The sequence below is a fragment of the Siphateles boraxobius genome, unplaced genomic scaffold, assembly GCF_051911475.1.
Source record: "Siphateles boraxobius isolate OS27281-9 unplaced genomic scaffold, OSU_SipBor_1 18, whole genome shotgun sequence".
Classification (NCBI taxonomy): Eukaryota; Metazoa; Chordata; class Actinopteri; order Cypriniformes; family Leuciscidae; genus Siphateles; species Siphateles boraxobius.
The window spans coordinates 780,929-808,050 of NW_027508788.1; the positions used below are offsets into that span (position 1 = coordinate 780,929).

Below are 27,122 nucleotides of genomic sequence, written 5' to 3' on the forward strand. Positions count from 1 at the left end.
TTTATTTCAGTTTACCTCTTTTATTGGTGCTGTACTGTTTAAAGCAAAGAGTTACATCTTACATTTGACATGAAAGAGTGTGTACAGGTCTTTTTACATAACAACTGTAAATGTTTATCAACAGTCACAATTGGGAACGTTCATATCTTTGGTGGGGAGAGGGTGACGGAAAGCAAATCTCCATGCGATTGCTAAATGTACAAGTTTAAAGCGATAATTTACAATCCATATTTACACATGATACTGAGAGACCAAGGTAAAACAGATGTACATTATTAATTACTGGAGAAGACAACAGTGTAGTGATGCAGAACTGGTGAGCTCACATATTGCAAGTTTTAGTGTGCAGTTCAATGACAAAATGACTCTTAAATCAGAGATCACTCCCCAGAAACAAACACTTCATGCTGTACATAGTGATTTAAAATGTCACGATACATCCAATTTCCATGTAGGTTAACATATTTTATGCAGTTTTAAAAGCACACAAAAACACACTGCATGGTGAAAACACCTTAATGCAGCATAATCCTCAAATTGTTCAGACAGAGAAAAAAAAAAAGCTGTTTGTCTTTTAACAAAGCTGAAAAAATTGCAATTTAAGTGGTATGTATTAAAGAAAATTTTTTTTTTTTACTATGATGGCCTCTGGAACTCGAAACAGAAACAATAGCTTATGTCTCACTATCATGACGACGCACTTCAGTTTTTTCGAACTAGTATGTACGACATTTAAACACAAATACATTCATACACACATAAAAGTGAACCAAAACTAAATCCTTCCCACAGCATCTTAACCCAGTCCAATTTAACCAATCAAAACATTGACAATGTACAAAATGAAAGAAAAGAAATAACAGAGCAAAATATTTTTTCAGTGTTTCAGTTTTTGCTTTTTTTTTGTAAAGGCACATTTTAAAAATGTTTTAAATATTTTCAACACAAACACACTGTTCATATACAGCAAAACTGAAAAAAAGACTAAAAAGCACTGACTAAATAACTCTAATGTGAAAATATGTGGTGTTCACACCAAATGGTCCGCTCATTTTTGAACGTCTTCTGCTTACCTAGCTAAAGAGCCCTCAAACAGTGCAGCAAGCTAGAATAGACTACTATCTTAAGACCTGTCCATTGTCAGATTATACACAGCTCACATCAACAACAGTTATATCTATGCATGCACAACCCAAGGGAAGTACATTCTGTCCTCAGAAAAAAAACCTAAAATGGGCATTAAAGGCTGGAACAGGATCACCAGGGCACACATATGATTCAAATAAGAGGTACAATCAAGAGTTCCTTAAAAATTCTGATGCCAACCTAATATTGAGCGTGTCAATGTTAATACCGCCATTATCTAAACTATAAAGATTTTTTTGGCATAATATTTCTGACTAAATAACACTTAAAATCCCCTGTGATGGCGCAGGAACTTTGTGTTGCTCTCGGTTTAAGCCCTAATGCAACATTAACTTAAAAAGCCGAACTACATTCAGACAAATGATTGCCAAACACAAAATAAAAACACAACATTAGCCATTTCAAAAAAAGAAGAAGAAACTGAACAGGTCATAACTTAAGAGATGTCCAAACAACACATACAATATTAATTTCTAAAGACATTTAAAGGATGAAAACAGGGGTTGACATGCTCTTACTTGGTAAACATTCACTAAAGTGCTACAAATGATTTTGCTGGCTTTTTACAGTTTCCTTCTGTGAAACGATAGAATCAAAATAATTTGTTTTATGCATGGCTTGCAATTTGGTCATTGAATTTCTGATTAATCTCCCCTGTGAGGGAGAATTTGGGCCTCTAATAACATTCACATGGTGCACAAAAAAAAAAAATCACCATTTTGCTGGTCTGCAACATTTATCTAGCGATTAGAACAACTGAAACTGGACACTTGGATTTCAAGCAACCAACCAACCAACCGAAATTACTTCAACTTCAATCACACAAATCACTCCTAAATGCAGTAATAAATCGCTAATAATCATCTTAAACGTGTTTTCTTATAACGTCTCCGCTAGTTAGCGTGGGGAATGAGCAGAAAACGAAATACAAACTAAGGAACATGTAAGAAACTATGTTCTGGGGTGGGTAAACCTTGTCTAAAAAAACTCAGATTGCACAACCCATTGATAAAATGGACATTTGAGCCAACAAGTTGCACCAAGAACCATCTTGTTCTCCACTTCTGTGAGAGAATCGTTGTGGAAACGAGTTTCATCTTGACCACAGACACAGGTTTTTTTGGTGTCCTTCCGTGTCTGTAATGATGTAAAGTAGCAACTTTTGTGTATTTTCCAGCATTATGACATCAGCTGTCAATCAGGTTAACTTGGTCCAATCAGAGGGCCACTATCTCCCCCACAGCACTTCGAGAGGTGCTCAGGGAGGCAACGGTAATCTTGATAGTGTAACAGCAGCGTGCTGGAGAGACTTTACACACAGAGACCCGACTGCAAGGCGGTGAGACGGCGCTCAATGCATTGCTTACCTGTAGGGAAACATCACACTGGTTATGCAAATGATCTTATTAAGATATCCTGAATGTTAATACACAAGTCTATCTGTAGTTTTACTCACACTTGCTAACACTGAGGATGTCGGTCTGTTCTGTGAGGAGGAGAGACAGACCCTCCATGAGCAGCAAAGCCTTATAGTAGCGCTGAATGGATGCTTCCCCCTGATGAAACATCTCATCCAGAGCAGCCGCCTGCACCTGTAAGACCAGACAACTTCTTAAATACACTCGACAAACAGTAGCTATAAGCTAAAATTCACAAGGCATTAGAAATGAAAAAAGGCTGACAACATAAAACACATTTAAAAAAGAAACAGTGATATACAAGGCGACAACTATTTTACAGCTCAGCATTAGATCTGCACGATTCTGGATAAAATGAGAATCATGTTTTTTGTGTTTCAAACAGAGATCACGATTCTCACATGATTTTGAATATATAACTAAACAAAATAACATGTAGTTTACTAGAGGTTCTGACACAATGTTAATTGTTGCAGTCCATGTATTTTTTTTTTCTTTTTTAAATTGGGTTGAATGAATGATTCAATTACTTTTTCTAAGACTTCACTTGTTTTAATTACTGGATAAATCAGTCTTTTCGACGAATCTTTTTCAATGGTCACTTGTCGCCACCTACTGTCGTAACAATGTAATACAATCTTTATTTTAATTGTCTTACAAAAAAAAAAGATAATATGTGGTTGAAGAGCCTGTTTATGCAGCTGTTTCATACTTATACAGGACAGCTGCTCTCACTGGGTCAGTGGCATCGCCAACAGGATTTGAATGTTTCCACTATGATCATTATAATATGATCATTTTAATACCCGAATCATTGTCATTTAGGAATAAGATCGTGCGGGTGTTTGAATTGAGATTGCAATCTTTTAACAATTAATCATGCAGCTCTACTGAGTATAATTAGGAAAAAAAGTATGTTCTAGAACCCTGATGTCACAATTTACAAATTCCCTGATTTTTCAAGGCCACGCTCTTAAAAATAAAGGTTCTTTATTGGTATGGTTCCTTGAAGAACCTTCAACATCCATCGAACCTTTCAATTGCAGATAAGGTTCTTTATTGAGGAAAAAGGAGCTTTAGATTTACATGTTGTTCACATTTAGTAAAAATGGTTCTTTTAAGAACCGTCACTACAACATTTTGTGGGGATCACGTGGTTCTTCTGTGGCATGGCTGTGAAAACCACCCTTTGGAACCTTTCTTACCATCTGTACAGTGTGGCTGAAGAGGAGCCTCTCTGCGGTGATGCTGTTGATGTGGTCCATGAGTTTGTGTTTACGGGAGAAGAATCGCTCCAGCTGAGCGCTCAGAGAGCGGCAGGACATCACACTGGACTTATACAGGTCATTCAACCTCCTAACCACTGAAAAACATCAATGTGTAAACATCTTCAGTTCCACTGCATGGACAATAATATTAATAATAATAATATAATTATTAATAATAATATAATATTAATATCTACTTTGATATTAGAACTACAGTCTCAAGTATTTGACAATGTATCTTTAATGTATCTTAATCCCATAAAGAATTGCGAATGAGTCAGTCTCCCTACACCAGGGTTTTCCAAACTGGAGATTTGTAGTTAAGTAAATCATAATAATGTAAAATTAAATAAATAAATTAGACACCCTTAAATGACTTGTATACATATTTAAATATTTTGCTATAAACATCAAATGTATTGTTTTACTTAAATCGCACATTGTAAATATATTGTACTTCTATTCATTGACTTACAGTCATCAGTTTTTTTCATTTTCTTTAATCAATATTGCCTAAATCTCATTAGATTTACATTATGAGGGTTCATGTAAACATAGTCAATGAATTTTTAATGCCTACTGAGCAAATGAATAGGAACTATGCTTAAAAAGTGGATGGCCATTGTTGTGCATACTATGATGGTGGTGAGAAGAAAGTGTCTAAACTGCTGACCTTGTTTGACGGTGGTAGAGGGGTAGAGTTTTCCCTGCTTGATTCCTTCCATGGCTGTGTTTATTGAAGACGACAGAAGTTCTGCAGTCTTCATGTAAAGCACCAACTGTTCAGCATAACTGACACGACACAAATATACACATTTTTAACACCGCTCTACGCAGAACTTTTAATTGCTATTTTAGTTGATTTTCACATTAAAGGATTTTAAACAACATTACCCCACACTGGCACACAGTTTGTGAACAGAAGAACTGCCCTTCTGCTCTCAAAATGTATAGAACAAATGCAATTGTGATCCATTACTAGAGAGATTCACAGTTGTAAGAGACTAGCCATGGTGTACATCTTCTCACCTCCACTCTCGGCTCAAAGAGCTGATCTGGTCGGCCACCAGGCTTTGTTGCTGGAGCAGGCTGGTGGAAGAGGGGTCGGCCTGGGGAGCCTCATCACCCCGTGCTTCTGCCACATCCACCATACATCGAGCAAAGTCCAGCATGAACCGGAGCCTGTGCAACGTCTCTGTGTGTTCCTGCTGCAGTGGAGAGAGAAGTGTGGTGTTAGACTCAAACTCAAACTAGTTCAGTTTATTTATTTTGTCATTGTTACAGAATAACAACGAAAAGTTGTTAGAGCAAAAAACAGACAGACAGGCATATAGTTTTAAGTTGTTCACCCATTTGCCGACATTAGTTAGCATGACTATCAAAACAAAATGCAGTCAATTTTGTGCTTACCTCCATTAGGGTCTCCTCTGGTAGTTCAGGGGCTTCAAAAGTCACAGCTCCTTCTAGGTTGGCTGAGATGGGGTCAGAGAAACCGTAGCGGGGACTGGAGGGCCCCTCGTAGCCGTCCATGAGAAGGCCCGTTTGTGGGTAGCGGCTGGTGAGGGACCCTACTGGACTAATGGAGCTTGAAGAGCCTGGTGTGAGACACTCAGGTCAGTGCTACCCTGAAGGAACCATTTTAAATTTAGACAAATCATGAAGAAGTCAAAATTGGAGGGGAAAAACAAACTTACCGGAGAACTTCCTTGAGCGAGAACTCTGAGGAGGTGTTCCCCCACTTGGCGGAGAACCTACAGTGAACACTACTCGAGCAGGGCTACCTGAGCCCACCACGATGCCTCCACCACCAGGTGGCGCTGTGAGCAGAAAAACAACAGTGTGTTAAAGGGTCATGAAACCCTAAACCAAATTTTCTGAGATTTTAACAGAGGTATGCGTGTTGAACACCATTGAAAACAATGTTAGCATCTGTTAGATTTAATAGTAGGGTGAAAATGGTTACATTTTAGTTTTTTCCGCTATTTTCATCTTCCGGGTTTAAAATCTTCATCGCAGGCTGTGACGTGGCAGAGCACTGTATAGTGCGTTGATGACTCAACGCTCTCTCATAATTATTAATGAGATTGAGTTTTTATATCCTATGAGAAGACACGGTCTCTTAATTATTCATGACACCACGTGGATCTTTCAGACATGTCAAACTGTGATATCGCATAGTAAAGGAGAGAGACAATCATGGGACGCAAGTGTATATTTTCGTGGTGCAAAAGTCAAAGTGGGTTGAATATATTTCCCCGCGATGCTGCCAGGGCTAGACTCTGGCTCCGGGCGGCGGGCGGTTGGTTGGCCATCAACCACGGACACATCTAATCTGTACGTGTGCCGCAAACATTTTACCGAGAGAGCTTCGAGAATTGGAGAATGGTGGACTTTGGCCTTGACAATGACCAATGCAAGTTACATCTTGCGAGTAATGCGGTACCAAGTCCTGAGGACTCTTCTATCCCTTCAGAGGTATGTGTGTGTCTAAAATGTAACCCTGGTCATTTTACTTGCCTTTTGTTAAATAAGCGCTCGTTATTAAAATTTTAGATAGTTTGATAATACATCAATTGTATGCTTAATTCGTGTGATTAAATATGTGTCATTGGGGTTCAGGGGGCGCGAAGATCTATAGGCTATGCATGGAAAGTTTTTTTTAAGCGGAAAATTTATTATTTTCAAATAAATGCATTTATAGTGTGTATATAAACAAATATATACTTTACAATGACATTATAATTAGACATGTACATTAATATGTTTTAAATAGAATTACGATTACTGTAGGCCAATATATATAGCAGGGCATTCAGTTAATTTTGTAAGGACAATAATAAAGTGTCAGTGTATTTCATTAGACTTTAACTTTGCCCGCTATAAAAAAAATCTAGCATTTCCTCACGTTTTACCGCTGATTTTTAGATATGCATGGGCCACTGGCTGATGACAGTTCCCCCTCTCCCCTGCCGTGCCACACCCACTCCCTCCCTTCTTCTCACAGCCATCCACGCCCATTTAAGTTGCATTTTTCAAAAATATTGTGAGCTAGACTTGAGCTGAAAGAGGGGGTTTCGTGACCCTTTAAATGAAGACTGCATATAACTCGACATTTAAAATAACATTTTACCACAAGATGAAGACCAGTTACATACTGATGTTCCCTTTCAATGAGAGAAATCATTTTACAGATTAACACTACCGTGTTTGGGGTCAAGATTTCTTTCATTAGATTTTATTAGTATGATTTCTGAAGGATCATGTGACACCGAAGACTGGAGTAATGATGCTGAAAATTTAGCTTTACATCACAGGAAAAAATTACATTTAAAATATGTTTTTATTTTAATATATTTTAAAATGTCATTTATCCCATGTACATATAATGCAAATTTTTTAAAAGGTAATTTACCGTGATAGTTAAATTGGGGAGACCATTGTGAATGTGTCAGGGAGCTCACCTGTGATGTCTATGCCTCTGTCAGAATTGAGATTCTCCATGCTGCTTCTTTCTCCTCGCTGACCCCCAAATGCCGCCATAAGCAGCACATCAGATAGGCGACCAGCACTCTGAGACCTGTCCCGAGAAGCAGAGATGATAAAAAAGCAAAATAAGAGGAAAAATAAAGCAGTAAGGAATGGTAGAAGGACAGGGGCTTTGTTTGTCAATTACAGCTTGAGTCCAGGTTTCCAACCTAAATAATAGCTCTGTTCCAAAACAAGGAGAGCTGCCTAGCTTTTTGAAGAGTGTCTAAGTAACTTAAGAGTTCCTTATTTGTTTACAATGCTGCTTATGTAGACAGCGAGGCCGCTTATTAGGATTCGGAATGGAGCTAAAATCTACTCAACTCTTCTTCTCTTACCTCCCAAAGCCTTTTATCTCCTCAGGCTGGTAGATAGGTGACAAACTAGCCTCTCCCTGAGCTGGTCTGAGGCCCTGGTGGGTAAGAAACGTGACCATGTTTGGGGAACTCGGGGGCTTAGGAAACTCAAATGGGGGCATGGCCTGGAAAGGAAAAAGTTTTTCCATTTTTTCATTATTTGTTTGCATTTATTACACAGTACATACATGCACCATAGTTCAAAAGTTTGGGGTCAGGAATATTTTTTTTGTGTTTATTTTAAGAAATAAGTACATTTATTCAGCAAGGATGCACATTTGTTTTGATCAAAATAAAAAATAAAGAGATTTCAATTTCAAATACATGTTGTCCTTTTGAACTTTCTATTTGATCGAATATTTCTGGGAAAAAAGTATCATGGTTTCCACAAAAATATTAAGCAGCATAACTTTTTTCAACATTGATAATAATAAAAAATATGAGCACCAAATCAGCATATTAGAATGATTTCTGAAGGATCATGTGACACTGAAGACTGGTGTAGTGATGCTGAAAATTCAGCTTTGCCATCACAGGAATAAATTACATTTTAAAATATATTTAAAGAGAAAAAAGTTATTTCAAATTTTGATAATATTTGGCAATATTGCTGTTTTTTGATCAAATACGTGCATCCTTGGTGAGCATAAGAACAGAGCCCCGAAAGGGACATGGTGGTGGACAAAACGTTTCTCGGCGGAACGCAAACGTTTTTGCGAGGAAATGAATTTTCGAAGTAATGAAAACATTTGCAAGAGAACGCAAAAGTACTGACAAATTATTTTTCCTCCATCTCATATTTTTTTCCTTCACCATGTCCCTTTAGGGGCTCTGTACAGACAGACTTTCGAAAAATTAAAAAAAATATAGAACCAATCTCACACTTTTGAACAGGAGTGTAAAACTGGGAGCTCATGGCCACACAAACAGAAATAGGGGATCTTACTCTGGAAGGAGAACCTAGGATGGTTGGTAGGGGGTTGCGTTGCATAAGTTCACTGAGCCTGGGCGAGGAGTGCAGGGTCCTAAAGGGCATCATGTTTCCCTGAGGAGCTACCACTGGATCTGAATGCTGCTTCCTGATCTTCTGCCTGCACCCGCCAGTCGCCTCCAGCAAACAGGGGGCGCTGTTGAGCCGCGTGCCTAGACCCTGCTGTTGTGGCCGAGACTTGGTTTCTAAACAGCCGGGAAGAGTGAAAGAGTCGTCATCCAAAAATCCAAAAACAGAAAAACTAATGGATAAACTTTTAAATTCTGGGAAGAGTTGAAAGCAATTGTTTTCCAACTATCTTGACATGCAACATTTACAAAATGGAAAATAACTGGACTATGAAAAACTGATGTTCCTTTAAAAAACAACAGAAGAGTGCAAACAGAGGAAAAAAGATTTTACCTCCACCCCGAGAGCCCCTGTGAACCATTTCTGTACTCGCTGGGCAAATTTGGCCTGGCAACTCAGGAATGGTGCCCACTTTTGAGACAAAAGCAGAGCAGAGGGAGAGAGAGTGAGCCAGAGAATTTGTTCAGAAACACATCTAAATCATCTTTAGCTACAGTGACATGACTAAGGTTTTGGGCCAAAGAAAGTGGCACTCACCCTGTGGAGAGAGCTGGAAGGGTTTCGTGCCTCCTGTGGACAGCCTGCGAGAAGTGAGCGCAGAACCAGGCTGAGGAGGAGAAGGCCCTGTCCTTCCACAGGCCACAAAGCTCCCGCTACCGCATCGCTGGACCGATGCAGATCTGTGTAAGAAAGAAAGAATGAAAGCAAGAAAGCAAGAAAGAAAGAAAGAAGAAGGGAGTAATGAATAAATGCCTTTAAATTCCATTCGAACTTAGGCTAATTTAAATTAAAACGTAGGTACAAAACCATTTAAATTTTAGTAAAATGATATTCAAAGAAATTCATGTATAGCTGCATTGGTCATTTTAACGTTTCATTTGTATGAATTACCTCTAAAGATTTATCATACAAAAAAGTGTTTCCAGTAATATACATCTAAATGATTATATGTAATGAATTAATTTCCATTTTATAGACAAATAATTTCCAAAATGTGGAAATTCTCACCGTGGAGAGCCCTCTTGGCCTGGGAACTGGAGGTTTTGCTCCATGCGCTGGTAGTTGTGAATCTGAGTGGGGACTGGAATGGGTAGAGACTGCCCATAGTTGCCATAGTTACTCCCAGAAAACTCACTCGGCCTGCTGAGAATGAGGCGGAAATAAAATCTTAGAGGGAGAGCCAAAGAAATTGAGTGATTGAATAGAAAGGGAGAGAGTAAGAGAAACATGGTAAAACATAAAACCACTGACATCAGCACATCCTCCAGCTCCCATCGATAAAATAAAATCATTTAAAATCTCACAGGACATTTCTGGATAGGAACTACAAATTAGTCAGCGAGAGAGGCTGGAAGAGTTCTATGGCCTATGCCTATTGTGTGCGGCTGTGGGTTTCATGGACTGCGTTTAATAATGAAGGAGAACACGACGATCTTGCATCCATAAAAGATGCAATCTTCAGGCCAATCTAGGACTCATTTCCCTCGTGGCAAAGGCCCCAATCTTCAATGACCCAGAAATCAAACAGTGAAATGATTACACTTAGCTAGGCAGGAGGAAATTAAGTCTTGGCTGCTACATGGAGAAATGTGCAAACTTGAAAATGGCATATGGTTTATACTCATGCAACTTGCATGTAGGGATGTGTAAAACTATATATTTTCAATATGTACAGGTGGGTTGTCTCTAAATCTTAATACTTTCAACACACTGATTAATACAAAAATGTTATTTATATAATTTCCCTTTGAACTCATTAACACACAATCACAATACTTTTTGACTTTCCTTTGAAGAGTAGCAATATAATTAATAAATTAGTGAATGCATGAATTCTTTGCAATAATTTGTTATAACTTGTGATATGCTTGTTTTTTTAAACAATTTTTTTTTTTTTTTTTACATTTTTTGTAAAATCAATATTTTATGCTTCAATGAGGAGACTACAAAAAATATGTTCTTACATAGAGCTCTTACTATACTTAATTTAACAAATTATGAACCATTTATTTCCATTCAAAATAGTAAAAACATCATACAAATTAACATTTTTAAACTATTTTTCAATTATTTAAGTATTTAAAGCACCGCCACAAAAAAGAAATATATAAAAACAAATATAAATAATTATTTTGACTAGTCAACCCCACTAGCTTACAAAAAACAAATGCAAAATGCCCAGACATGAAATAATCATTCTGTTTTTTTTGTGTTCATCCTGCCGTGTTCATACCCGCTGGGTCCTGGAGAGCTGCTGTAGGAGGGAGAGCGTGGAGGGGTCTTAACTTGACTGCACTGACCTCCAGATGCCAGAAGTGAACTCCTAAAGCAGGACAGAGATGGAGAATATAAGGAGCAGATTCATTCCAGACGATTACTCTAGAATACGTAAGCGTGGTTAATTAGTGAAAGAATTTAACTCCATTTAAGCGCATCAAACAGAAAATCTTATTATTCAAGCTGTACAACTAACTATACACTATCATTCAAAAGTTGGGTGTCATTTTTATTTTTTGGGAAATTAAAGGGATCATATGATGCGATTTAATGTTTTCCTTTTTCCTTTAGTGTGTTATGTAGCTGTTAGTGCAAGTATAAGATCTGCAGGGAAATTTTTTTTTTTTGTAAAAGTTAAAGGGTTAGTTCACCCAAAAATGAAAATGATGTCATTAATGACTCACCCTCATGTCGTTCCAAGCCCGTAAGACCTCCGTTCATCTTCGGAACACAGTTTAAGATATTTTAGATTCAGTCCGAGAGCTTTTTGTCCCTCCATTGAAAATCTATGTACGGTATACTGTCCTTGTCCAGAAAGGCAATAAAGACATCATCAAAGTAGTCCATGTGACCTCAGTGGGTTAGTTAGAATTTATTGAAGCATCGAAAATACATTTTGTTCCAAAAATAACAAAAACGACGACTTTATTCAGCATTGTATTCTCTTCCGGTTCTGTTGTCAATCCGCTTTCATGAGTCCGCTGACGTAAGACATGCTGACGTGTTATCTGGTGCGCCCGAGCTTCGTTTACAGTCTGAGGGAGACGCACGCTGTAAACAAAACAATCTTTGCAAACATGTCATTGCAAATTGCAAAGCATTTTTTTTTAACCAGACATATTTATTTGAACCCAAATACACGGATGCACCAGATAACACGTCAGCAGCGTCTTACGTCAGCAGCGTCACTGCGGACTCGTGAACGCGGATCCCCAACCGAACCGGAAGACAATACAATGCTGAATAAAGTCGTAGTTTTTGTTATTTTTGGAACAAAATGTATTTTCGATGCTTCAAAAAATTCTAACTAACCCCCTGAGGTCACATGGAGTACTTTGATGATGTCTTTATTTCCTTTCTGGACAAGGACAGTATACCGTACATAGATTTTCAATGGAGGGACAGAAAACTCTCGGACTAAATCTAAAATATCTTAAACTGTGTTCCGAAGATGAACGGAGGTCTTACGGGCTTGGAGCGACATGAGGGTGAGTCATTAATGACATCATTTTCATTTTTGGGTGAACTAACCCTTTAAGGCTCAGCCACGCCTTCCTAAAACACTTCGTTCAAACACGCCCCCACGAATCTACGTCAGTGTATGAGGGCAGAGTTTCATAACACCACCCAAATGTATATGCAAAGAAAGAAGGCGGAACTTTTATTCTCCCTGTATTATTGTTGCCACCGGCGCCGCCATGTCGTGGAGACGCTGTGTTTTTCATTGCGAAAGCCAGACTACTTTGTTTGGCCTTCCAAAAGAGGACACAATTAGAAAACAGTGCTTAAGCTTTATTTACAACACTGTTCCAGAACAGTACAACCAACATATTCTACTGTGTGCTGCGCACTTTTCGGAGGACTGTTTCCAGAACCTGCCAGAGTACAAGGCCGGCTGTGCACAAAGCTGATTCTAAAAAGCAATTCCATATTTGCATGTACGTTCTGGAACTTCTGACTCACACAGCCTGTAAGTGTGTTTTCATCTTTTAAGAATTTGCTACTGACTATTCAAACGCGAGTTTTTAGCAGTATAGAGTATCGCTTGCTTGTAGTTTTATGTTAGTTTTAGGTTTACATACACACCCGTAGCGTGGCACATAAAAAGACAGTATAAGTCATTATAATCAGTAATAATGTACCCAATGAAATAAAACTTTACCAATCTGATACGATCTGGTCCAGTCGCGCTGGCAAAGTTGATCGATCAGCATGGTGATCTGCATTTTCCGGTTCAGATTCGGGCTCGAATTGTTAAGGTAGTGCTGAAATTATCACCTGTCATTATTGTTTGGGAGCTGATGTTCCAAATATGGTAACGGGCGTGACATTTCCGTCACACGCTTAAGGTTTTTGGGCCAATCACAATACACTGGATGGCTGGCCAATCAGAGCACACCGGGATTTTCAGAACGATGAGCATTGTAAAAATCTACGCACTTCAGAAAGGTGGGGCATAGAGGAGCAACAACTATGTACAGTATGTGTAAAATAATTACTTTTTTAAGCTAAAGCCGCGTAAACACATTGGATTAAACTAAATACACAAAAAATAATGTTCTTTTTAGAACCATCATTTGACCCCTTTCATTCTTTTATTAAACAAGGATGCATTAAATCGATAAAAAAGGCGAGTAAAGATATTTAGAAGATTTCTATTTCAAATAAATGCTGTTCGAACTTTCTATTAATTAATGATTCCTGAAAAAAGTATCACAGTGCAGCACAACTTTTTTCAACATTGATGATAATAATAAAATATGATTCTTGAACACCAAATCAGCATTTTAGAATGATTTCTGAAGGATTATGTTACAAGCTGGATTCAAACCTTCATCAGCTGCATGAGCATCACAGTTCAATTGAGCTCTTACCCACTATACATCAGACTGTCCTGAATAACCTTTCCTGTCGGCATGTCACAGGTAAGCTCACCTACAAAGACAGACAGAGGGGGAAATAAAAGATGATAAATACCCAGCATTACCACTTAACAAGGACAGACACAATTTTCTTGTGAGTGAGGAGAAAGAAATGAAATCAAGTTTTTGCAGGCTTACTGGGGAAATGAGCTGGAACCATGACAAAATCATCAGTGTCACAGGAAGAGTTCTTGCTACTGCTGCCACCTCCGCCACCTCCCGAGTCCTTCAGCAGGTATCCTGGAGAATCCTGGGTAGGGGAGGCTAACGCCTTTGCACGGACCTGCTGGATCTCTGCAAGGGATTGCTACAAAATATATAAGAGGATGAGAACAAATGTTACACCATAAATATCCTTTGTATCTTGAATTTGTAATAAACAGCTCTGCTAATACGTTTACATTATTTTTAAAGTATAAGAGAGATCATAAATGTTACATTCCACATGCGTATGGTGCTTCTTTTCTGTTTTCTCTCTCTCTCTCTCTCTCTCTCTCTCTCTCTCTCTCTCTCTCACAAGGTTAGAGGGCTTAGGAATTAGGCTTTAGGGAATAATTTTTTGGGGTTTTTAATTGTTCTTTGATTTGGTGTAGTGGTCGACCGATATATCGCCATGGCCGATATATCGGCCGATATTTGGCTTTTTTAAAATATCAGCATCGGCCGATACGTTTTTCTGATTGGCAGATGTGTTGGAAGCGGGACTTTTATTTTGACGGCGCTGCAGACTTTTATTTTGACGGGCGGTGCTGAGAACACCAGCACTTGATAAGAGAACGGCAGCGCCTGATGATCACACAGCGCTCACTCACATTCTCCGTCTTCATTAGTTTACGATCTCTGTCAGTCAGATCTAATAGTTTGTTAGACAGAACTGGTCAAAGAAAGTAAATGGTATGCGAAAAAGTAATACGTTTGCTTTTATATTATTAAAAGGCAAACAACCAGCCTAAAATACTTTCTCATTTACCGTCAACATTCAGCAAATGCACATCTACATAATTTAAACAAATCTCTGAATATCTAATAAACATTTAATTTCACAAACCTTGCAGATTTAATCGAATCCAGCTGTGATATCTTGTGAAGTGTGCATTTGTAGCCTGTATAAACGTGTTCCTGCGAGTGACGGTCCGTGTGAAGTGAGTGAATGGGAACAGAAGATCAGCTTCAGAGGAGACGCGATCGAAAAACTTTAATCCCTTCATTTTAAAATATGCTGTGCTATATCCAGTGGCCCACTGTGTCATATTCATGTCGTTTTCACTGTGTGCTGTATGTAAAATTAGCGTTACCTTGTCAAAAGTCAAAGTAAAAAAAAGTCTTTATTTGAAAAAATATGATTATCAGTGATTACTGATTAATTACCAGATTACTGAGTGCCATGTTACAGTGTTTACTTCCTTTTTATTCACATATTCATATATTTTTAAACAATTACTTTATTTGTGAAAAATTCTTTAATAGGATTGCAGATTCAAGAAGTTGCCATCTAAAGTATAGGGCCTAAGCATGTTTATTTTAAAGATATTTAAATATTTATTAAATTTATCAAATTTATTAAATATTGATTTATATAAATATAAAGTGTGTGTATGTATATATATATATATATATATATGTATATATATATATATGTATATGTGTGTGTATATATATATATATGTATATGTGTGTGTGTATATATATATATATATATATATATATAAATATCGGCTTTATATCGGCCATCGGCCACCCTGCTCTCTAAGATATCGGCATCGGCCATCAAAAAACCCAGATCGGTCGACCACTAATTTGGTGCCACTCAGGTTCCTTTTCTCTGTGTTATTTGATTTTTTCTGTTTCTTTTCTTTATTCGTCTTTAATAAATATACTGTAAATAGTTCAGACTGCATCGCATTCTAGTGGGTTTGAACATTCGTAAATAAAAACCAATGACTTTTGGCACTTATTCCTATGCTCCATGGCTGTTTCTGTTTCTGTCCCACTCACATCCAACAGTAATTTAACATATGAGTGTTACATTCTACTCCCCTAGATCTTAAAAGTTCGTAACAATAAAAATATTTTTTTTACTGCCTTGATAAAGCTATTTGAAAGACAATTTTTTACAAAAATATTAATATTACACTATATAATATTAATATTACATTCATATAGATTTTCAGGGTCAGAAAGATTCCTTTTGAAATAAATAAATAGATACTTAAACTGATAAAAAAGTGACAATAAAAACCTTTACATTGTTACAAAAAAAAATCTATTTCAAATTCAAAATTAACTTTCTATTCAAAGACCAGAAAATAATCTACAAAAATAAAGGGAAAAAATTACATTACAAAATAAAAAACTGTTATTTTAAATTGTAATATTTCACAATACTGTTTTAACTTTTGAAGCACTGACCTCTATACAGCCTTCTGACACCATGAGACCCATAAAATGCCACAAAATACAGAGCTGATTAACATGTGGCTCCTATCACGGATTAGTGTTACAAGCCACCATAAAAAGTTAAGAAAGTGTGTCTTTGTTCAACGAGGCAGCTGCTTGCTGTGCTTATTTATCTTCATTTCTGTGACAAACTCCTGACACGTCAACATTTATCAGTCCAACAGACACAATGACCTGACATTGATCATTCTAATGAAATAAATGCATACACGCACACACACACACACACACACACACTTACAGGAGGAGAGGCCAGGTGTGAAGTAGATGAACTGCTGCATGAGCTTGCAGAGGCTGAATTGGGAAAGCAAGTCACGGTCACTGGAGCAGCTGTAAAGATACACACAGACACTTAATATCCTGGAAGACGGCTGGTATTTTCCATAAATACAGCACACTACAGAGTCAGATGACTTTAAGCTGCCCACTTCTCAACCTTATTAACTGTACCCGAAAATTACAATCATATAAATTCGGTTCATATCAGTTCCTATACAATTCATATAAAAAAAGAATAAATACAATAATTGTAATAAAAAGTCAATTTAACTAATTTTAATGACCAAAAAGTCAAGTCAAGTCAAGTCATCCTCATTTATATAGCGCTTTTAACAATGTAGATTGTTTCAAAGCAGCTTTACAGAGATAAACATATAATTTAAGGTAACAGAAATTGGTTTGGTTTTATAGTGGTTCTTGAAAAATGTTTTTTCCAGCTAAAGTTAGTTTTGATTGTTTCACTTCCGTCTAAATGATCATTTGTTATTAAATTAGGGACCGCTAAGACGACACCGTTCTCTCTAAACAGACTTTAAACGTGAACCTGTGATAGACGCTGATGGCGTTCACATGCGCATTAAGAATTGACTCTATAGTTATGTGCGTTTGAATATATGTGCGCAGGTTTGTAATTCCTTACAAACCATGCCTAAACAAACTACTTGTCTTGTTTATAAATTTTGATGCAGAATTTTATTTTATCTTATCACTTTGGGTAGGTACGCGAACTGAAAAATTCCACAACGCTTTATCTGTAGAGTGGTATAGGGATACTCCATAGGGAGAAAACAAAATATCTAGTTGTGTCCCATATTTTGCAATCCTGTAACCCAATAAATAAATACACCCAAACATCATTTGGACCATTTTGACTCGGAAGACAACTAATGATGTAATTGCACTTTCCCAATTTTTACACAAATTGTAATGATGACTGTATCTGTCATTAAACCATGCAAGTAAAAATACTGCAAGAAAAAAAAATCAACTTTCTTTATTTTATGTGGGAAAAATGTTTTTTGAATAACTACAAACCAACATTTGATCCCAGTTTTGCTATCCTATTATTTACTCTATTGTCCATTCTGGTGTTTTAATAGTTACAATTAATTATGTCATAATTATTATAAATATTTTTTAATATATATTAATCATATTTATTAACTTGATACATTTGGTCAATTTAATATCTATTGAAAAGAATCAGGTTAAGAAAAAAGTGATTTGGTTAATTTCATAAATAATAATATTTAATTGGACTCTAAACATGTTCTGAAAGTTAAGCATCTCCTTTAACTGACTATTAAAATAGAGTAAAGACATTGTTTAAAAGTGTAATAACTCACACTTCTTCATAGAGGAGCTGGCCTCCAAGAAGGGGTGTCTGAAGAATTCATCTATAAAAACAGAAATATTTCACAAAGACCTCAAAAAGACAGCATGGTGAATAACAGAACCATGGCCAAAGCTAAACTTATAAATAACAAACATCGGTGCATCAAAACTAGTGGGCAAATACACTCAGGATACTCACCGAAGTCCATCCGGTCCTTATGGTTCCTTTGCAAGAGGCCAAGCAGCAGGTGTCTGAGATGACTGGAAGTTTCTCTGGGAATGCTGTAGAGAAAGACGGAAAGAGATTGACTTTTACACAAGGTTTAGCAGAATATGTACTCCAAGACTAATCTGAAAAGTGTCGCTGGCAATCAAACTCAATAAGATAAGCACTCACTTTGGGCTAAGACTTTTATTTTTCTCATAAAACAAGCGGAGGTCCTGTGGACTGCTGGCCTGAAGGACAGACAATCAAAACAAGCTTATTAAAAGTAATTTTCCAAATCATGGAATGGATGCATCATATCACAAACTTGAAAACGACAACTAAACAATTAACTCAAAGTGCATCTTCTCACAGAATGGTGAGTACCTGAAATGGAGCCTTTCCAGTCAGGCACTGAAACACAATGGTCCCTATGCTCCACAGGTCAGCCTTGGCATCATAGTTCTGTGACATGATAACCTCAGGTGCCTGGTGAACAGCATTTCAGAGTTATAATCTCAGTGATGCGCATATGTGTGCAAAGTCTGAAATTAAGAAAATGTACAATTCATACCATATACATTGGGGACCCACAGAGTGTGGCGGCCATCATGTTGTTCTGGAGGTACCGTGCAAACCCAAAGTCAGCTAAAGAGACCAAAATAAGATCTTAGAAACTGTGCTGGCGAGGGTTTAGATAAAAGAACAGGCTGTGAAGAGTGGCTTTAGAAATCAGTATATTGTTTTATTTATTATAGTAACATATTTCCATATAACTGAACATAATTCTATCACTGGGCTAAAGCAATTCAATTTGCAATAGAGTTTGTAGACTTAATTGAAATCCTCAAGCAAAACACAAACAAACAAACAAGGCTGAATCTGCAAACATCAGTTTCTAATGCTGAAAGCTGAGAATGTATAAATAATAAAATCAGGCGTGCACACACACACTCACCTATCTTGATGCAGGTGTTGTTGGAGTGGGACTTTCGGCCTGCAGGATGGGACAATAGGATGTTCTGGGGTTTCAGGTCTCTGTGGATGATCCCTTTGGCCTGAAGGACCCTCATGGCTCCTGTGATCTGCTGCAGGAATACTCGGATGGTGTCTTCACTTAAAGTGCCCTTAGCTGAAAGAGCATCAGAGTAAAGAGGAGTTCATTAGGGCTAGGCGATTCCTATTGACAATACAATCAATTTGTGAAGATTTTGCTGGTGCTAGAAGCTTAAATCCGAATTCATAAAGGCATGGAAAATGAGTAACACATTCTACAGAGCCCCCAAAGGGACATGGTTAGGCTTATATTTATAATCTATATAGGCTTATATTTAAAATAAATAAATAAATTCTATATTTTTTGGAATTTTTACTCCAGTTTTCAAGTCCTTCAGAAATCATTCTAATATGCTGAATTGCTCCTCAATATTACCAATTTTGAAAAACGTTGTGCTGCTTAAATTTTTTTGTGGCAACTGTGAAACCTATTTCATGGATTCTTTTGATGAGTAGAAAGTTCAAAATGACAGAATTTATTTGAAATAAAGAAATCTTTTGCATCATTATAAATTACTTTACTGTCACTTTTGATCAGTTTAATAATTTGATGCATTCTTGCTGACTAAAAGTATTAAATTCTTTTAAAAAAAATTTACTGAGCCCTAAATTGATATTTAAATAGATTGTTAATGAATGTATGCCTTGCAATAAACATTGCAAATCTCATTGACAAAAATACATCACCATTTAAGACATTTCAGAACAAATATAAAAAAGCATACCATCAAAAGGCGAAAAAATATTGAGATAATGCTTTCTGTTATATCACCCGGCCCTAACTCCACTTGTTTCATACTATATAGAGTCCATATAACAACTTTTTTACATGCAAATTCAATATGCAATCCTTCCACAGTGTAATGCGTATCAACTAAGACAGCACTGGAAAGCTGTTGTCTATAAATTGAAATGAGTTACTACACACTGCATATATACTGTGAGCAATGCAATATGCTGTAGTGATTCACATATATATTTCTTCTCAACCTCTCTGTCTGATCTGAACTGAAATGTCAGATTCCATAAGGAACAAAAATTTCTATTAAAAGCAACTACTTCCTCTGAAAATATACGCACACCCTGCAGTTAACGGTTACAGCTTCCTCAGACCCACTTTAAACAAAACATACAAACACAAACACACACCCTAAACCCTTCTGGCCTAACTTCCTGAGTTCCGCTTTGCATGCTTTTGAAATGAACCGATATAATTTGTTTCATCACGCAAGCAAATCATTTCAGCATTTAAAGCTAGGACTTGCCTCTCTACTCAAAAACAGCAGATGTTCTTTGAGCAAGTTTGCAATCTTAAAACAAATAATTATGTATTAAAGGGATAGTTCACCCAAAATTGAAAATTCTGTCATTAAATATTCACCCCCATGTCGTTGCAAGACTTTCATTCATCTTCGGAACACAAATAATGATCTTTTTGATGAGATCTTAGAGCTTTCTGTCCCTCTGTTGACAGCTACGCAACTACCCCTGTGATGTTTCAAAAAGCTTATACAGAGATTGTAAAACGAATCCAAATGAATTAAGTGGTTTAGTCCAAATTTTCCGAAGAGACTCGATCGCTTTATATGATGAATAGAATTAATTAAGGCTTTTATTCACATTTAAAACATTGATCAGTGAACATAAACAAAAGCTCAACCGAACCTGCTTGACGCGCAAGAACAAACCACACTGGTTCTTGCGGAAGCTCAAACGTGTTGCGTAACAGGAGAACATGCTTAAACATGCTTGAGCTTCCGTTTACCACAACTGATGTGTGTTGAATGTTTATATGTGAATTAAAGAATAAAAGCTGATTGTGTCTCTTCAGAAAATTTTGGACTAAATCGCTCAATTCATATAGATTAATTTTACAATGTCTTTATGGAATTTTTGAAGCATCAAAGTGGTAGTTGCATAGCTGTCAACGGAGGGACAGAAAACTCTCAGATTTCATCAAAAATATCTTCATTTGTGTTTCGAAGATGAACGAAAGTCTTACGGGTTTGCAACGACATGAGGGTGAGTAAATGATGACAGAATTTTCATTTTTGCGTGAACCATCCCTTTAAGAATGAACACACAATTTACAAAAAAAAAAACACTTGGTGCCTTTGAAAATGAGTTCAAAGCATGATAAATGAAATGTCCCACTTACAGTGCAAGTAGTCAGCCAGGTCTCCCCCATTGCAGTACTGCAGTTAAAGAAAGAACATTGATCTTTTCACTTTGAACAACAGCACCACACAACAATGCTGTATAACAAAACCTGCATGTAAATGGGTCTTAGATCATTGCATGGAGAGAGACGATTCAGATGCATATTAAAACAAGCCACTCAGAAAAGATGTGCCATTATTTCCCTTTGTCTACTAATGATGGGTATCCCAGTGGCCACATTGCTTTTCTAAGGAGCTTTTCTCTTGACTCGGTAGCGTGGCCTTTACAGGAAGTTGAATTTCATAGTGATTTTAAAAACTTTACAAATCCTTACTGTGTTCCACAAAACACCATGAACTCAGGTTTATATATCTACGGGTGTTGTGTTATTAACAACTGCAGCTGTCTTCTATTGGCCCCAGGGCATGGCAAATTGCAGGCATTACCAGGTACAAGACAGACAAGATGAACAACAAAAGACACTGGGAAAAACAGGCCCACTTACCTCCATCACTAGGTACACAGAGCTAGCCGTTTCCTAGAAAGAGACATGAGTAATGAGATTCAACACTGGGACAGACAGGTGGCCATTAAAGCAAATTAATGTACTTTAAAATATATATTCAACATTTGTGCATAACATTGTTTGTATGGTGACTTTTAATAGACGTGTGAGAACATGTTTACGGGACCGGTATTGTTCTAATACTAATCCACATATGGCGTGAGCGTGTTTTCTCTGCACTGGGTCATAATGGGCTAGTACAGGCCAGGGGAGGGCAAAGGTCATAAGCTTTGTTAACACTGTGCATTTTCACTGTGCTAACCGTGTGATGGTGTGTCAGATTTCTATTCAACACAGCCACAGCACACACCATTGAAGCTCACTAAGACACAAGAAAGTACTGATAGTGCTGATGCTGTGAAATGTGAGTGGTGCTTAGAACGATGCTAGGGTGTTGTGTGATTAAGTGTTACTACGCAGTTGCTCTGGTTTCTGAGTGGATTTAGTCCATGCTGTGTGGTTGCTAGGGTGTTCCGGGGGGTTTCTTACTGGTTAAAGACAAAAGAGCCCATCCCCAAGAATATATTGTCCATAGAACAGCACCAGTTATCTGTTAAAGCTTAATACTGTTGATTATTGAGTTGAGTGGATGTTAACTAATATAAAAACTCTGGCTGATACCAATAAGGTTAATTCCCCCAAATAGTCCGTATTAAAATTTGAGATCGAAAGAAAAAAAATTAAAACAAAAACAATACAAAACTAAAATGAATAGCTTTAAATGCTGCAAATGAATCTAGTCATCACAATAAAAATGCACAGTATGAATATTAGGCATAACAATCTTTCTGAGATTTGCAAAAGATTACATATGTGTTATTAAATTGTTACTGCTTTTAAAGATTAACTAGATTGAGCGTTAGATGACAGCAGATGCAATCTGAATGTAAAAATAAAAGAAATGAGAGTGCACAATATTAGAAATTACTGAAGTTGTCATTTTTCTAGTATATAAATGCATAGCATATTTTATATTGTATCAACTGATACCATATTTATGTCATGCAATTTCTTTCTTCTGCGAATCATCACAAAATAAGATATTTTGGACAATTTTAGTTTTAGGTTACATTTTAGGTGACAATTTTCTTTCATTGTATGGACAAACAAACACTAAGACATTATTTCTCTCTTTTATGTTCCACAGAAGGAAGTCAGTCATATAGGTAAATAACAGAATTTGTTTTATTTTTGGGTGAACTATCCCTTTAAGTACTAGCCTAGCATTTAAACCTGGTAATCCTTATTCAGACAACAACAAAGCAGCAATGCCAATCTATAGGCTTTAGAACACTGATCAACATTTAAACACACAGAATAAGACTAGCTATTGAAACAGAACTGTCCTCAGTACATATGAACAGACAAAACTAAAGAAATGCATAATATTTTCTTAAAACCATGTCAGATAGGCTTCTCCGAAATATTCAAAGCACTAAATATTACATTATCCAGACAATTGCCATCAGTCCCACAGGACAGGTTGTTTGTGCTATCAGGTCAGCTTTTACAGCACCATAATCCTGTTATTTCCTGAGCCCATGGCCGAGGCCTCTCGAAAAAATACAGGGTAGCCCACTTAGAATGACCTTATCACTTAGCAACATATGACCTCCCCCATTCTGGTGTCTGCCTGCAAACAATCAGCCAGATCGGCTGATCCGTGACTGGCGTATGCTGCTGACTTGGCGTTTCCTATGTTTTACTTTCTGCCAATGAAGATAGCCCTCAGTTGGCTGTGTAGTCAGACAGAAACTAGGCCAAACATCACTGTTTAATGACAACTAGCGCTTGAACGAGCTTGGCGATTCAGCTGGGAAAACCCAACATAACCCACAGACTGCTTGGTGCCCAAATGACTGATGTTCATGTGGGTGATAAAGTGAGCTTTGCTTATGAACACAGGATGCCCGTGAGATCTACTAATGTTGAATTTAACCACAGATGCAGCAGGGAACCTACTTAACTGCTTCTGGAGAGGACATTTGTAATTTAGTACATGTCTGCTTTGTTGCTCATCCTGTTAAAAACAGCAACTATTATATTTTGAACGCTACAGCTGACCTGAAATGCTACTGAACCTGTTAACTTAAGATCCTATATTTACACACATTTAACTGTAGGAAGACAATGGTTATATTTCTCTTTGATATTAAAAACCAAATGGCTCTGATGCACTAAAAATAAACTCTGGCTGAAACTTAGCTTGTTTCTGTGTTTGCGAGGGAGAGATGACCAAATGAACTCTTGCCAGGTTCATTCAGCACAAACAATGTCAAGTTTGTCATGTGTGGCAAAGAGCCAAGCAGGTCACAGACTTTTCCCTCCAGGTTGTGCAAGGAGACGAACTCAAACTTTAATGGCATTCACTTCACAGACAGTCAACCCCACAGAAGAAAGTGGTGTGACTTTCCAGGAGGTGTGAGAAGAGGTCAAATCAGAGAAGCATGTGGCTGAAATATGCTGAGACACTTGAGCTGTAGCTCTTAAAAGTAACACCAGAGTGTGAGCCTTCGTTAAAAAAACTGATATGAATGGAGACAAAAGCAGCATCAAACCTCAGTGTAAACTGTAAATACTAATCAAAAAGTACTACGTAAACCGCATGGATGTGGAAATTCTTCAATCAAGGTAAAATGGTATTTGACACCTTAATGAGGTAGCATAGCAGTTTTTTTTGTAATTAACTGACATATATTAAATAGTTTTTTAGATATTATTATCCGCATTAGACATTAAAAATTCAAGTTAACAATTAATTGCAAAAACAAAGGGAAAATACTTTAAATAAAAACAATGAAATAAAAATATAGGTACAAATATTTTTTAAAGCTTAAGTAATAATTTTCTTTTATAAATTATAATTTGTATAAATAATATATATATATATTTTTATGTATCAACTAAAAAACTTATAAATTATTCTTTGTTATCCTATTTTTAAGTAACATGGGGATTATCCAGCCAAACACATTACTATGCGTATTAGTTCAAAAGTCAGTAACAGAGACTGCATTAAAGGAGACAAATCAAAGCATTTACAACTGAATAGAGGTCCAATTTGCATGTTTTTTATAATCCTACTGGGCTGGCTTTAACTTACACACGCCTAACCTCATGATGACCCAAGGTCAGAGCAAATAGCATGAACTCAGGCGTTTGAAAAACGTGTCAAGACTTCAATGAAATCATTTCACCAGTCTAGCTACACAGGTTTCACTCACACCATTGCAAGAAAAGCATTCACTGAGTGCCAATAGACTCTAAATGCCAAATCGAGTGAGTAAACATAACTTTATTTCTCTTCCTGGTATTTAAAATGTGTGTGTGTGTAACTAAGACTTCAATACCCACAATGCCCTGCAGCAGAGCCATTAAAAACAAGTGCACATGTCATGTCAACAGAAGAACACATGACTGCTTTTAACCAATCAATGCAAAGGAAGTCATGATACACACTCTGGGGTGGTAAAATATACATTAGAACACTTTTTTAGTCCATAATAACTATTAAAATATTTGTAAATAATACCATTTGGACTAGCAAAGTTAACAAAACCAATTTCTCTAGATGGTTAAATCGAAAACTGTTCATCTAGACATATGCAGTGTAATTCTATGTACTAATCATCCTACCTGGAAGTCGTGCAATGCAACAATGTTCTCATGTTTCAATTCCTAGAGAAAACAAAGAAAAATTAATTTGTACACAAATGCTCGATTCTGTGTTCTGACCAAAACAACAAAAACATACCTTCAATATCTTGATCTCTTTCCCCAGAAGAGTCTGAGATTTGGCCAAATTCTTCTTATTTATGCATTTGACTGCAACTTCCCAATCATGCTTCTGAAAATGTCAGGGATATAAGTGGTTAAACAGATTCATCTTGTAGTTCATATTGTGTTAAATATATTGTAACATGTCAGTGCATGTCTACGGTCGGCATGAGTGCTCAGATGCTTTGTTTCAATCTCTCTGAATAATTGTAATTTATTAAAACGGAAATGCCACATTTAAAGCTTGGGTATATATGCAAAGGTATATAAGCATTCCACATCTCTCTGTTTTATAATAACGTAACTGGGAATTTAATCTCTTATTCTCTCCTCCATCTGTTGTGCTCGAGGCCTTTAAGGTGGTATGTCAGTTCTGCGACCAGCAGGTAAACAAAAAACGAATTCTTATCAACACACAATGACACCAATGTATGCAAATAGAAATGATTTGGTAAACATTTTCAAATTATATTTTCTCACCTCTCGATTCCTGCCTTTGAATACCACTGCGAAGGCACCGTGCCCTATAAGGTCCTTCCTGCTGAACTCGAATTTCCCGACAGTCTCCATCTCCCACCTGATCTCAAATTTTACAGCCTTACTATTTATGTGAAATAAAGCTGGCCCACAAATATCCTCTATCTGCGTCCCTCTTCTCCTCTGTCTGGACGAGGCAGCTGGAAAGTTGAATCCCACCTCTGCGTGCCATCGGCAACCTTTCCATACAAATACTCCTCTCCTCTTTCATGATATCATGGAGGTGAAGAGGAGATCTACTCCTTAAAATTATGACAGTTCCCCATTTCGGCAAACCGCTTGTCGTAATTGTAAAAATAAATAAAATCAAGCTGCGCTAAAAAAAATACCACCTTAAAACGGCAGCGATGTGTTTGTTTATGTTAGGCTACGTTACATCCGATGTTGTCAGCTATGCTAACATCCTTGAGTTCGTGTTCTGGATTTCATCAGGCTTTGCGATTGTATACAACACAGTTGTCGTTTCACGGAATATCCCTGAGATATCTGAAAAGCTCGAGCAAGATTTGTCTTTTTTGATCTCAACAAAGACCTCAATTTAGTCGAGGTCTGCAGCGTTGCGCATGCGCGCAACCATTTCACACAGGCTCAGTGTTGACGTCAGGGAAGCGCTGTCACGGCGGTGTCATAGTGACAAAAATAAACACATCACAAATTGATATCGTCACATGAAGTAATGAGCTGAAATGTTTTTGAAATAATGTCGAGTTTTGTAATAATTTAATACAAGTAGACTGCAAGACAGTAGAAAATAAACAGTAGAATATATATTTATTGCAACATAATAGCCTACATCAATTTTAATCATTTACAGGTAGGCTCAGTGGCCTGCACAGACCTCCTCAGGGGCAAGGGCGGAGGGACCAAAAAGGGCACTAAATAAAAAAAGTATTACTTGATTTTTCTTTTGTTTTTATTCTTTCTTTCCTTGGCATTCTAAGAAAAAATGTTGATACAATTATTAGAATGCATAACACATCAAATGAAAATAGGGAAATTATGATAATATTACTAAATATTATTTACTTTACCAAACAAAACAGTGAGAATCAAGAAGGT

At 37.0% G+C, this 27,122-nt stretch overlaps 1 protein-coding gene and 1 long non-coding RNA gene across 3 annotated transcripts; both read right to left on the reverse strand.

The window, feature by feature from the left end:
* ulk1b (unc-51 like autophagy activating kinase 1) lies at window positions 1-26,676 on the reverse strand. Of its 2 annotated transcripts, none has more exons than XM_077232779.1 (28): window positions 26,007-26,676; window positions 25,504-25,596; window positions 25,386-25,427; window positions 21,690-21,722; window positions 21,183-21,219; window positions 18,927-19,100; window positions 18,543-18,616; window positions 18,356-18,457; window positions 18,161-18,219; window positions 17,963-18,045; window positions 17,775-17,825; window positions 16,391-16,479; window positions 13,831-13,999; window positions 13,645-13,705; window positions 11,007-11,096; window positions 9,782-9,913; window positions 9,311-9,453; window positions 9,107-9,184; window positions 8,660-8,889; window positions 7,696-7,838; window positions 7,294-7,409; window positions 5,527-5,649; window positions 5,243-5,427; window positions 4,862-5,040; window positions 4,506-4,624; window positions 3,770-3,927; window positions 2,603-2,738; window positions 1-2,513 (listed from the first exon to the last, which is right to left on the reverse strand). In XM_077232779.1, exons 1-28 carry the CDS (start codon window positions 26,094-26,096, stop codon window positions 2,458-2,460), a joined length of 3,045 nt encoding a protein of 1,014 aa, XP_077088894.1. In that variant the 5' UTR covers window positions 26,097-26,676; the 3' UTR covers window positions 1-2,457. The 2 variants fall into 2 exon arrangements, with proteins under 2 accessions (XP_077088894.1, XP_077088893.1); XM_077232778.1 differs by having other exon boundaries at window positions 9,782-9,916; window positions 26,007-26,653.
* LOC143740758 (uncharacterized) lies at window positions 14,180-15,546 on the reverse strand. Its single transcript, XR_013204892.1, has 2 exons — window positions 15,483-15,546; window positions 14,180-14,269 (listed from the first exon to the last, which is right to left on the reverse strand). It is a non-coding gene; the product is annotated as an uncharacterized LOC143740758 (long non-coding RNA).
* Window positions 26,677-27,122: the final 446 nt, after the last annotated feature.

Coding starts and splice junctions, on each gene's coding strand:
- ulk1b (XM_077232778.1), bottom strand. CDS start 26,096: ATGGAGACTGTCGGGAAATTCGAGTTCAGCAGGAAGGACCTTATAGGG. Junction 17,826..17,962: donor TAAGGACCGGATGGACTTCG/GTGAGTATCCTG, acceptor CTGTTTTTATAG/ATGAATTCTTCAGACACCCC. Junction 2,739..3,769: donor TCAGCCACACTGTACAGATG/GTAAGAAAGGTT, acceptor CTGGTCTTACAG/GTGCAGGCGGCTGCTCTGGA.